Source organism: Histoplasma capsulatum, genomic scaffold (assembly GCF_000149585.1).
Source record: "Histoplasma capsulatum NAm1 scaffold_1 genomic scaffold, whole genome shotgun sequence".
NCBI classification, from domain to species: domain Eukaryota; kingdom Fungi; phylum Ascomycota; class Eurotiomycetes; order Onygenales; family Ajellomycetaceae; genus Histoplasma; species Histoplasma mississippiense.
In genome coordinates this window covers 7,231,303-7,244,313 of record NW_001813982.1, presented here as the reverse complement: position 1 = coordinate 7,244,313, position 13,011 = coordinate 7,231,303, and the positions used below count along the sequence as shown (strand labels likewise).

Genomic DNA, 13,011 nt, shown 5'->3' with positions numbered 1-13,011 from the left:
AGAATGGTTAAATCTACCTATGCAAAACCCGAAATGACAAAGGAAAGGAAGAAGAGGAAAATTGAAAATAATAGGGAAGAAGAAAATGGAAAATGTGACAGGAAAAACACAGAAAAATATACAAGACTTCGATCTATCCGCCACCAATCCCACGCTATGCAACCATATCCCGATATAACCAATATCACCAACCACTTCGAAAGAACCATATATCATTTCTTAGAGCGAACTCCTGCGCCTGAGCGAGTTCCGGGGTGGCCAACCTTGTGCTCTGAAGGCGACTTTGGAGATTTTGACTTTGAATAAAGCTCACGCGGCTGGCTTGATGCGTACGCGGGAACGCCTGCAGTCAACTCAGCAACAGAAGGAAGCTGCTGACCTGAGCCTCGTATTGCTGAGTCTCGCCTCGGTCTGGATGCTGCTGTGTTTATTCTGCGCACCTTGGGAGGAGGCTCCGTTGTTGGATGAGTAAGTAGAAACGGCAATACACCAGCTCGTCTCGCCATCTCGTGCTCTCCTAGCTGCCAGTGCATAGCTTCAGCTGCTCTCCAAGGAACGAACATTTCTGCTGCTATCTTGGACCACATATCTGCTTTGAATCTGCATGTGTTTTAGGACCGACGAATCAACAATTGCTCTCGTATTAGCACGTCATACTTTAATTACGGGGGCTTACCTTTCGTATAGCCTAGCCAGTTTATTCTTACGGTCCTCATCCCACTCACTCCGTCGTTCAAGGTAATTTTGGTAATGGAGCCGACAGCTAAGGGCGCTTCTGCCAGGTAACTTTTTGCTGATATCCTCCCACTTTAACCCGTTGCCTCGAAGCTCTATTATTAGAGCATCTTCTTCAGCCGACCATTTCGATTGCTTTTTGGCAGGAATTTCAAAGGATGGCGCAGGCTGTAGCCGTTTTGCTGGTCTTGTGGATGATAAGATCTGAGGATCAGGTAACGATGTCACTTCCGCTTCTGTGACTATCCCCGCGCGAGGAGACCTGGAATTTTTTTGCGTCCGGAGTTGTGCGAATGCAGGATCTGTTATCACCTGCCTGGCATTTATATCCTTCTTTTCTTCCTCCTCATCTTGAGACTGCAGAAGCGAGGCGATATCCACCTTTTCTGTGGGGGTTCGTTCACGAATACACAGAGCAACCATATACACCCCAATTAGTTTGAGATGGATTACTGATTCCTCTGTGAATCGCGAGTGAGAAAAAAAAATATATTTGCTAGTTCGATCTAGCCACGGTGCCTATTTGGTGGCGGGGGGAAATGGAGAAGGCAACAAGCACAGCGGAAAGTGGTCGTTAGGAATTGAAAGCAGTTCCCTGAAGGGTAAGGATGATGGAACGGATCAGATCAATTCCAGAATCGTGTTCCTAAGATGGTGGAAAGCACGCGAGCAATGGTTAAATAAATTGGCGAAGTCCCGGTTTAGGTCTATGAGTCGATCAGCCGCCACCGCCCTTACACCATGTGGGTGCAACGGCAATAGGGCGGAAACCAGGATGGAGGAACGGCCAAAGGAAAGAGCCCGCGTCAAGGAAAGGAAAAGGTTCCTCTGCCCCAAAGTGGTACAGTACCGACCTGATCTAGAGAATGTGGGAAATCTCCCTGACAAAAATAAAAAGGGCGAGAGAGAGTCGGTCTAACTAGTTCTGCCTTATTTTCCGCTTCTGAATTTCTCGACCAATGGTTGGGATATCCGGGATGTTACAAAATCACTGGTTACCGTCTTCCTTCGCTCCACCAACGAACTTGCGGACGTCGGTTTCAACCTGTTGTGACGTGCCCTATTGTCGCGTTACGGGTGATTTGGGGAAGATTGGCGGAAGAACAACAGGCGGGCGGCGAAATACAAGGCAGTGTACATACCTCCTCGGGCGCCATTTGTCTCAAGGGACTAAATAGTGAAAGACGAAGGGGATCAAGCCAGGATAAGGACGTAAGCTATCCAGCGCATCGTAAAGCTGGAGGAACTATCCGAAGCAGCTAGATCCATGATGGCATAGTATGATTATTCTCCAGTTATTTTTATTATTTTGGGGGAAAATGGAAAAATAAAAAGGGATACCACAGGTAACTTTTTCTTTTACCCCTTCTGCTTTTTGGTTGGTCCGATTTTCGTACCTGGTCCAGTCCCTTGCACATCATGCAACTCGAAATCCAAACCCTCCCCCCGTCTTCTCACTTTCGTACCGTTTAAACTTTGCTGCCACATACGATGGGCAGTGGTGCAGAAAAGAAAGAAGGATCAATGACAATACAAAATGAAAATAAAATACAAATACAAAAATCCACTGTACTGAACTCTATACAATAGTTCACATGAAAAATTACAAATTGTGGAGCGGGTTTATTGATTCTGGGTGGAACTGTTCGTCTCATGTCCGTTGAACTTATGCCTTTCGTTTCTAATTTTTTCTTTCTCTCTTCCTCTTTTGTGAAAGATTTGTTAGGGGAAATTTTTAAATCCCTGGTGATTTTGGTAATTTATATTCTATTTTGTGAACTGGGTTTGCTATTAGTTCTTCCAACCCTGCCTGAATGGCAGGGGCCGAGGATAGGGCACGACATACCATAAAACTTTAAATGTATCTTAGGGCTGCCAGGCTTTGTCTAACAACTAGTAACAAGCGAGGGCAAAAAATATTACGTTTCTTGCAATCCTAATGGATAGGCAAATACGGAGTAGTTGGGGAGAACCTCGACGGTTAGCGAGGAAATATACCCATCCCTGTGCATATATGTATATATTTATCGAGAAGGCGGAACCGAGAGCAATACTTGAAAGCAACCGACTTGCTATGTGCAAATAGGCCTTGCGGAATTAATAGTCTAGAGCGATGCAATGCCGAATTGAAGGTACAGTGTATGCGTCAGAACACTGATATCAGGAGTTCACTGTTCCAAATCCTCCAGTACCGTATGAAAGACAATACCAGAAATTTAAAAATAAAAAATACAAATAAATAAAAACGGGTAACCGGTAGGGTTATTGTGGTCAGTGCAAACTTCGTCGCCTAAAGAAATCGTTAACCAAGCCACAGAGGGCTGATGACATGCATAATGTTAAGATCCAGCACCAAGTGATCTGACCAATTTGCTTTTTTCCTTTGGTATGTATGCCCCTCCTCCAATTCTACCCGGATCCGCTTCATGAAAGCATTTATGGACACCCTTTTTGTTGGTGGTACTGCTTCAGAAGACACCGGCCTGGAAGTTTTTCTCACTTTCTCTCTTCCTTCTCTCGTGAGCGAAGCGTTGAAGAACCAGTAGTTAAGGAATTTAATTTCCCATCTCACCTCCAAACTTTTATATTGGCAGCCTTTTTTTAGATTCGCCCCAAGTATCTCGGCAAGTTTGCTCTCATCCATGCGGTCATCCACTGCATATACTTGACACACATTAAGTGTCCACAAGATCCGCAAGGGCTAATTATATCTGAAAGGTTGGAATAGTTAATACGCTTTCTGAAGACGATACATGAAGCAAAACGGTCGTGGAACAAGGGTTAACAGCTAGGATGGAAATGTGCAGGCATATCGTCTGGCACTTGATTTCGAGACTCTTTTCATCCCCCCAAACGACGCCATGGGCCGCTCAAAAAGGAAATGGAAGCTTGAATTTGTGAATTCATTCATTCATTTCTTTTGTTGGGCAATAGTAATGGGTGTAGATGGTTCGTCATTACACAAACATGGTCACCAAATTGCCCCATGGTGGAGAACGCAGGAGACACTGTTTTTCCGTCTTTACTGATATTCTGGCCAGGCGACCACAAAAGAAGCTATTCTGATATTCTTAGAAACGTATTTGCCAAGTAAGCGCAGATCGCAGCTAAGATTGGTTCTTCTCTCAGACATCGCAGCTAGGAGAATACGTATATATATATAGATCACCGCCTCTGGAATTGGGCGCGATGCGTGCAAAAAGAGAAGGCCAGTAAGAAACTGGGCAGTATGCAACTTCGTTGTTTCTCTTCTTTTCGTACATAGTTACTCACATATTTTTCTGCAGGAAACCCGACATGGGAAGTGCAAAATCAGGGGAGGCGTTGCGGTGAAAATCTTGCACAATACTATGGCGAACAAGATCGTGGGGAAAGCCGATGGCCATGTTCAACGTCAACTTCTGTTTCAATGGCAGAACTGGGAGATAAGAAGATGTACCAACTATCTTCTCATTCTCTAGCAGCCTTTGTTCTTTTCCGGTTTTCCTTCAAGCCATTTATTTGTTCGCCTCGGAACTTAAAATATAAAATCATAAGATAATTAATTGTAAGTGTGGCTATGCGAATTAGGATATCACCAGCGTTTGTAAATTTTTCCTTGTTCAAGTTTTTATTAGCAGAGATTTCAATATTAAAAAGGGTGCTAAATACAGACGTCAGCAGTAAATCACTCCCATGGTAATGTCCGACATACATGTTGCGGTGTACATAACTTTTGCTTTGAAACAGAGGGAATTGGCCCCCAAATAAGCAGTTGGCACAAGGCCATCCTTATCCGTTTAGCCAATCAACGTATGCCGTAATATATATATGCGGTGAGCAAAGAACGAACAAAATTCCCCGAATGCTCTCCGTGATACGATGTCTCTGTGTTAGGCGATATCCCTGTCGGATATCCATCGTGTGTGCCATCGCACAGTGCAAGGTACTGTGCCACCGCGACTCTTACTAGAATCCTCATATACAAATTGATATTGACACGGGGGAAAAAGGGAGCGCGAGGGATTATGATATGACAAATCAGCGCGGCAATGGGAAATTCGGGATTTTTCGCGACTGATTATCCAAGTTGATAAATATTAAGATCAGCTGGGGAGGTAATGGAGAAATTTTCGCTACGTCAACTCAAAATATGCAGTTCCTTTTAATAGCGAGTTTCACGAGCAGAGGTCATCGAGGTCGCATGGGGCTGGATGATATGATACCTGTGGTAAATTTTCAATTTCAAGTTCTCGCAGATACAGCTAATGTCCAAAAGAGTCGCAAAAAGCAGTGACTCAAGATAGCGCCGAATTGCAAAATTTAATGGACAAGCTTAAAAAAAAAGTAATTCCTAGGAGTTTTGGCGTTCATCAAGCTAGTAACGAACGAATAACTTAACCGCAGCCACAGGAGCACATCGATGATAAAAAAAGAAAAGATAAAAAAAGGACAATGATGGAGAGATTATGCAGCAGGGATTTTGCATGGGAATCCAGTTAATTGTCACGAACTGTGGCGTCTCGTTTGGGTCCTCATCAACAGTCGGGGGAGATGTGGGATTGTTGAACTCTTTTAGATCATACTCCGTATGGGGCAACATGTCACGGATAGTTTGGGATGCTAAACACCAAGGGTTTAAAAAGCTAACACCTGACGAGATTTCAGTGGCACGATAGGAGTCGGGGGCGTTTTTCAGATGGGTTTTCCAATTTTGGCATTGAATTACAGATTGGACGGTGTCCCCGAAAACAAATTGAATGTCGCCCATACTGCCACCGGTTATTCTCCTCTGTCTGGAGGCGGCACAGCAGACTCGCGACCATGTGGCATATCTGTAACCACCAGGTAGCTACCTCGCAAGCAAGATCGGCCAGCTGCTTGAATCTTTGACATGACAGCGATAGCACGCCAGCGAGATCACCTTTGATAGGATAGGTCAGGTCAACCGATGGAGTTACGGCCCAAAAACGCCACCTATATCATTTGTAGTTGTATTCTAACAATTTCCATGAACTCTGGTCTGATAGCCAAGAATTCGACATATTTGCCGGCATAATTTATGTAAAAGTTCAGAACAGATGACCTCAGACACAGAGCGGGTAAGTAAGCAGCGACGTGTGTAGGCATGCAAGGAGATAGTCTGTCGAAAGCGGTGAAGACACCGCTCCATTTATCAACAAAGTGGTCTTCTATCGCCAATATCTCAAGACAGTTCAATCGCCGAGAAATACCTACAGGAAATCATCTTCATGCGCCAATTCCTCCTCCGCCACCTCTGGCTGGAATGACATCAACAACGAACGCATTGAACCGTGGGGAATATACCGCCTGGGTGGTCCGAAGTCTGTTTGCCCAACCCAACTCCACCAGGAAGAGGGGAAACCCCTTGTGCCCAAAATATGTAAGGAGGAACTCCTCCTTCAATCAGCAGCTCTGTTCTCCCTCATTTGCCCCTCATTGCCTCACTATCTCGAGGGATAGCCTGCTGTGAGAATTCGGAAACGTCCGGTCTTGTCAAAAACGAGTGGCGGAAGGGATTGCCTCTTCTAAATCGATCCACACCTCAACCATGATGGATATTTCCGAACAAAACCCCTTGCTAATTTCTTCACGTTGGGCCAAAATCCATCGCTATCTGGGCGCCTTGAAATACCTGCTGGTTGCGGCTGAAGGAAGCCCAGGCGTCGTGGCTGTGTGCGGGTGTTTGGTTCGTCTCAAAAGCAGTTCGTTGATGCAGTTCATGCAAGCTTGCATCATGGACATCCTTCGTTGCCGGCTTGATGCGCAGGTTCTTATTCGTGCTTTTCCCGCACTCGCCCCGGTGATCCTCTTCTCAGATCTCGCCTTACCGCTACTGACTAAGAGCTTAGTACACGATCTCAGGATTACAAATTTGCAAGTTCGAGTCCTTGCATCCCTTTTGTTAAGAGAGGGTTAAAAACAGACAAGAAAAAAGCTTAGTACCTTAGCTAGCGAGAGATCTCTCTTGTCTCAGCAACAATCAATCAGATATCGAGCAGGATTTCCTGCTCCGGGATTTTCCGTTACGATTATTCGTCCACTGGTTCATAGGTCCAATTATCATAGTATGCTATTTCCCCATAACTATTCCTAACAATTTCAGAGTAATGGAAATGTTTCATGTTTCCAACCAATTATTAGTTACCCAGCCATCACAACAACTATCTCTGTCGTCTTGGCGAGGATGAACCATTTAAATTCCATTATTGTTTCCCCCCAAACATTTTATGATCAATATCAAATCCAAGGAATGAAAGACCTGGACTCCTTGAATCGTATGAGCAAACAAAAAATATACAGCATCAACCATTATGGCCTTTAAGAGGGTTTGGTTGTCTTTGTAAACCTCTTTAGCTGAGGCGAACCGGTGTTTCAGGCGCAAGAGAGAGATATACATATTCCTGCCTCCATTGGGCGGATTTCCTCCCACTGATAGCTTGGCTCCATATCCACGGCTCGTTTTAGTTTGAAGTTATTTATGAAAGAGTTATAAAGCTGTATGGCAAAGCGTTTTTTCTGCCCTCCTTTTCGTCGAAATTTACCTAGGCGGTGACCCTAGTGGTGAGGGTAACACAGATCACCAGACACAGACGGAGCTAGGTTTAAATATACGACTAATATTTCTCTTTTAAACATGGTTTGGCAAGCTTTGAATCCACAAGTTGCCGCGCAAGCCATAGTGGTTAAATATTCGGGCAGACATAAGGTCGTATTTCACCAAGCCATTTGATTCCCGACTTCTCCGGATCTATCACGCGGATCGAGGGCGGTAGACGCCCGACATGCCCAATGGAAATAATACCCCCAGCATAGGAAATGTATTCAAAAATGCAATGAGAGGCGGACTGAAGGGGTCTCTGACGAATGGCGCCTGAAAGGATGGAAATGTTTATTAAACTGTGGCATCATTCCGTGTATCCAGTCCTATCGTTCCTTTTGTGGAAGCTCATGTAGAGCACTGACAGAATCATCGAGGATTATCGAAAAAGCCTAACAGACGACTGGAGCACCGACAACGGCTGGCTGATGAGGATTCCATGGGAATTCACTTGGTGGTGAGGCAACATCCTTTGAGCCACGCGGTCATGGTAGTAGAACCCAACACTGCCACAACCATTCTCGAGGCCAATGCCAGGTTGATAATACCGCTGGTGTCAAATGTAGGGATAAAGCAAATTTGGCAAGGAGCTGAAAATGTCAGTGAAAGAAGAACTTAAACAAAAGATACAATTTGCAGCATGTCTTTACCACCGGAAGTACCTAGGGTAATTTTTAACAGTTGCAATCACAAGTTATCGCAGCCCCAGAACGGTAAGATGGCCTCAGGTCTCAAGGCAGGTGAATGAACCCACCTTAGATCCGGGTCCACGTTTCCATCGAGAAAGAGAGTTTCGATACAAGCCTGGGGGGGACGTGGAGCCCCGAGACGTCATCACTCAATGAACGAACCAGTATTTTGGGAATGGAAGAGTGCAGCCATTACGGTTTGCTGACCTGTTTGTGCATCTCAAAACGAGGCTTCTCCCCTGCTGCAGACCAGCCTTGCATGTCTTCTGGGGGGTTGAAAGTAAAAGAGACAATTCATTTGTGACGAAATGAACAAATCACGCAGTTGGTTTCTAGATAGCGCTCTACGAGCATTGAGGGAACGGAGGGGCATCAAACCAAATGCGACAACACCGAAAATATCCATTATTCCACGAACTGCAAAACTTGACACTTTGCCTCCAGAGGGGTGAAGAGGACATGCGGGGAATAACGCTAATTCCCGCACCAGGGAACACCTGTTTTCAGATCTGGAAACATGAACCATGAAGGCTAAAATGATGGATTCCTTAAATGTTGTCATTAGTCCCAATTATGTAGGTGTAAATCCCTTTGGAAATCCACTTCGCCACGGTGTCCATCTGGCAGCTGCTCTCTATAGACCTTTGGCAGATCAGAGATAATTCACCCATCCATTTTGCATATGACAGCAGTTCGCGCCATCCCACCTGCGTAAGGGTCTAGCGTACTTGGAAACAGCCTTGTCAGTTGTCAAAGTGCGTTGATGGTGCCACGCTTTCGGAGCCAGACTCGCAATTCGTCAGGCAACAGGGAATATGAACCAGAGCGGGAGGGGTATGCATCCATTTTGTCCGGAAGATTGGATGGAAGAGCTCGGAAGGGACAAAAAGGGATGTATCTTCTAATCCAGCTCATCATCCAAAACTTCGGCCATTTCAAGATACTGGCAAATCTTGGCCTCTCCCCATTTTTCTTTTGATTTCAAAGAGTTATACATCATTACCGTAGTGAGGCTGCACCAGTCTACTCATGCACATGTACTGTACATGCTACTTGAGAGGCAGCAACATGCTATTTTCTTTTTCTTTTTCTTTGGCGAAGGCGGAAGACCAGGTTTTGGTAAAGAATAAAAACATAAGTTCGAGCCAGCATCTCTAGGCAAAAAGGGAGCGGCATTTTGAACGGTATGTATGAAGGATGTCGAGCGATAGATGCCCAACGAAGCGATGCAAGCTCGGTATAGTACATTTTGTTTGGACCGGATCCACATTCTTGCGCTATTCAATTACCGTGAGGCGGTCTGCTTATGCAGACAACGAACGATGGAAAGAACCAAAAAGGCGGGAGCGGTCAGCACATATTCCCGACGGTGCTGATCATGATTCAACTGTCGAGGCAAGTCTGGGTCTGCAAGGCTTGTTGCATCTTGACCCCTGCGCAAAATAACTTTGTGTGAAAATCAGCGGAATGTTATTACTGTGTGCTGCTGCATGTCTGGTCTCTCTCCTTGGTATTCTTGATGAGTTGGCCTTGAGGGTCTGATATGCTCCAAAGGCGGTGAACAGCTGGACGCCATTGGATCGCCTGAGCCAGAGTAAGGGGAAGTCGAGAACCTTGAGAATCGAAAGAGGCCTGTCACAGAGCTCCCCCATCGTGACCAAGGTTCATCCACACAATAAACAGGTCCTTGATGCCTGAAAGGAATGAATCTTTTTCATCAGGCTCTTTTGCACACCAGAATCCCCGAAAGTTTGAGGGAAAGGCAAGGTCATTGTGCAAGAGGGACCTCCTCACACCAACTGGAAAATATAAATTCCAGATATATGACTGGCTCACAGCATATGCCGGAAGGTACCCATGTAATGATAAGCCCAGTCCCTTCATGTTGTTTGGAGGGAGTGGGAGTCGTCCTTCGAACCCCTTCGAACCCCTCATGATAAGTTTTGAGATTTGTTGCTCGGGCCGCAGCAGCCTGCGGTCATGTGATATTAGGTGCTCTCATTAATATCCATATGGATGGATGGATGGATGGATGAATTTGTGCGAGGCTCACGAGTGGGCATTGCTATTGACTTGGGCAAATATATTGAGATACATAAAGTCAATACGCGGTTTTTGAATATACAAGGGAAACAAATGCGCCCCGATTTGAGTATAAGGTATTCCACAAAAATATGCCTCCTTCCTCCAGCATGCGATCTTAACAACCGGCTGAAACCACCACGCCTACCAAACCGCCAGATATAAATTGCAGCGTCACAAGAGCATAAAGGATATTCTTCATAAAGGATATTCTCAAGGTGCTTTAGAAATGTTATCCCATAAATATTCGCTGAATTAAAATAAAAATGCTGAATAGAACGAGTCAACTCTTGCACCCATAACCATACTCAGGCCAATAGATTGACAACTATAAAAGCGATCATCACCAAAACAGTAGCACTCAACTCTGCTTCGTTCTGGCTCTCTTCGTGCCCTGTGGTGCGTCCGCAGATATTCCAGGATGTACGGAAGCTGGCTCAGTACCATCAATCTCACCCTCCTTGCTCGGGGGAACACATCCCTGGGTAAAGAAGAGCGCAGCAGGTTTGTCATAATCATTAGCGAAGCTGTAATTATTTCCTGTTACCGCTCGCCAAACCACGTCAAATGTTAGTATATAACCATTTACACGATATCAAAATTAGCTAGAAAAAACATCGAAAGGTATGGCGAGAGGAACAGGACGAGAATAAATGCAGTTGGTACTAACCTCGGGGAACTTGAAAAACGCACCCCTTTCCAGCACTGAATTGAAGATCCGATACATTAACGCGTATTCGGCCGTGGTAGACAAAAAACACCATATGCATTTTCTTAGAGTTTTTTGGTCTCTTGACGGCACCAGGAGGCATGTCAACAAACCCAGAACCCAGAAAGACGTTATTGAGTATTTTTGCGAAGCGGAATGTAGAATCTTTCACTTCATGCGTTTCTATTGCAGAAGGAGCAAAGGCAACATCTATCTCCAATGGTCAGAAAACGTTCCCCATTCGATTAAAATTATTCAAACAAAGTAGACAAACCTATCATCTCCTCTTCTTGCGTAGCGCTTTGGGTTACCGGGTCCCACTTCTTCACCGGGCCGTAGAACACTCCTTCTTCCGTTTCCCACGGCTCTACATTATCTATATCTTCATCATCATCAGATGGATCGTCCCTTGATCTTTTTGATCTGGACTTAGATTTAGATTTTTTCTTGGATTTTTTCGTCTTCCTGTCTACCCTGGTATCCTGTTCTTCTGTTCGAATAATTTCTTTGATCGTCGATAACGGAAAACGTTGTCCAACTTCCGCAGCCCCATCTCCATACACACACCGTTCGTTGCGCCAATACGCAAGTGGACGCACTGATACTCGGCCAGAACGAGTGTGCCTTGCAGATTCATCTGAAGGGGTTTCTCTTTTGAGAATATATAAACTTCGGTTTTTCAAGGGTCCACTTCGCTTTGTGATGTTTTCCACTACTGAATTTAGTTCTTGCTCTTGCTCGACGGACATATGGAGGTTGGATCGCCATTTTGAACCACCTGTTTTCGCTCTCTTCGGTGCTCTCGAACTTTCCGCTTCCTCGTCGACATCATGATATATATCTGTAGTTACGGCTTTTGGCTTTCTTCCTCGTTGTTTTTGTGCAGACTTAGCTGGCGCATCAGTGACTTTGTCTGAATTTACCTCACGTTCTTGTTTTTTTCGGATTGGGCCCTTTGGTTTGGAAGGCACGTTCCTGCGCTTCGCCCCTGCCGTTTTCGCAACTATTGAGGGTGAGGGTTCACTTTCTACATCATCTGGCTTATCTGGGTCTTCATCTGGTAAGTCATTCTCATGATTGTCGCCATCATTTTGATTATAACCTTTTGGCGAGCCGCCATCTGCATTATCGAAGTCTTCGTGATAATCTCCGTACGACTCTACAAAGTGCGTATCCTCCCCTCCATCATCCGAGAAGTCCGCAGGTTCACTGACTTCCAGGGACGCCTGGGGAGAAGATCTGGCTAAGCGTGGCGCATGAGAAAAGTCGAGAGCCCTTCTAGCTGCTGGGCGCGCAGAAGTAGGACTGGATGATTGTCCATGATGCGCAACAGAAGACGAACGGATCCCTGGAGTTCTTCGAGGGGAACCGGACATGTGTGTTTTCATCGGGGAGCGCGATCGAGGGAGTAAAAGTAAGGGGTTTCGTTGTCCGCGTCGGCCTGAAAGTACGTCAGTTGGCTCCGGGATGCTACCTAGAGGGGAAATGAGTATAGGAGATCCCATTTTGGGTAACAAGTATTATTGGCCCCATGTGATGACAGTGGAGAAACGTACTGTCTCCGGTTTCCATATCCTCCGAATTCAACGTATCGTTTCCATAGCCATGGCCATTAACCTTAACAGGAGATTTCTCTGGTGATGAGAAAATCCCCTCAATCTCTTCCATGCCATGTTCATCAAGTTTCCCTTCCCTTAGAGTAATGCCCGTACGTCTAATGAAAAAGAATAAACTTGGTGAGTATTTTCGAGATTTGCGAGCATTCATCAATTGGAAAAAAAGTTTTGATCTAGTGAATACAAGTACGTACCTACCAGCCTTACCCACATTGGAGTAGTCGAAATCGCGACTTTTTGTAGGTCCTCGGGGTGGCATCCTAGCAGAGTTGTTGATGATTTGTTGATAGTTAAGGATCGGGAGAATCGGGAGAACATGCTATGTCCGCATCAGGTGGCAATGATACGAGAAGTAGCCGGTATCCAGCCGATAATGAAAAAGAAACGCGCCCGCGATATAAGTATATCCTCCCCGATATCGTTGATTTGAGTGCTGATCGGTTTTGCGGGTATACCGTGTGAGGGGAGTCGGAATGGCACAATGAAGACAACGCGAGGGATCTACACTAAACCCGGTCTGGTGCAACGCGTGTTAGCTACCGCTAGGCATCACGAAAGAGTCAAATATATAGTATTGCT

At 45.4% G+C, this 13,011-nt stretch overlaps 2 protein-coding genes across 2 annotated transcripts; both read right to left on the bottom strand.

The window, feature by feature from the left end:
* Positions 1-212: 212 nt before the first annotated feature.
* HCAG_02061 (predicted protein) lies at positions 213-1,158 on the bottom strand (the record flags this gene model as incomplete). Its single annotated transcript, XM_001544964.1, has 2 exons — positions 213-600; positions 677-1,158. 2 exons carry the CDS (start codon positions 1,156-1,158, stop codon positions 213-215), a joined length of 870 nt encoding a protein of 289 aa, XP_001545014.1.
* Positions 1,159-10,468: 9,310 nt separating this feature from the next.
* Positions 10,469-12,691, bottom strand: HCAG_02060 (predicted protein; the record flags this gene model as incomplete). The annotated part of the gene is made up of 5 exons (XM_001544963.1): positions 10,469-10,647; positions 10,778-10,999; positions 11,091-12,257; positions 12,373-12,530; positions 12,627-12,691. 5 exons carry the CDS (start codon positions 12,689-12,691, stop codon positions 10,469-10,471), a joined length of 1,791 nt encoding a protein of 596 aa, XP_001545013.1.
* Positions 12,692-13,011: the final 320 nt, after the last annotated feature.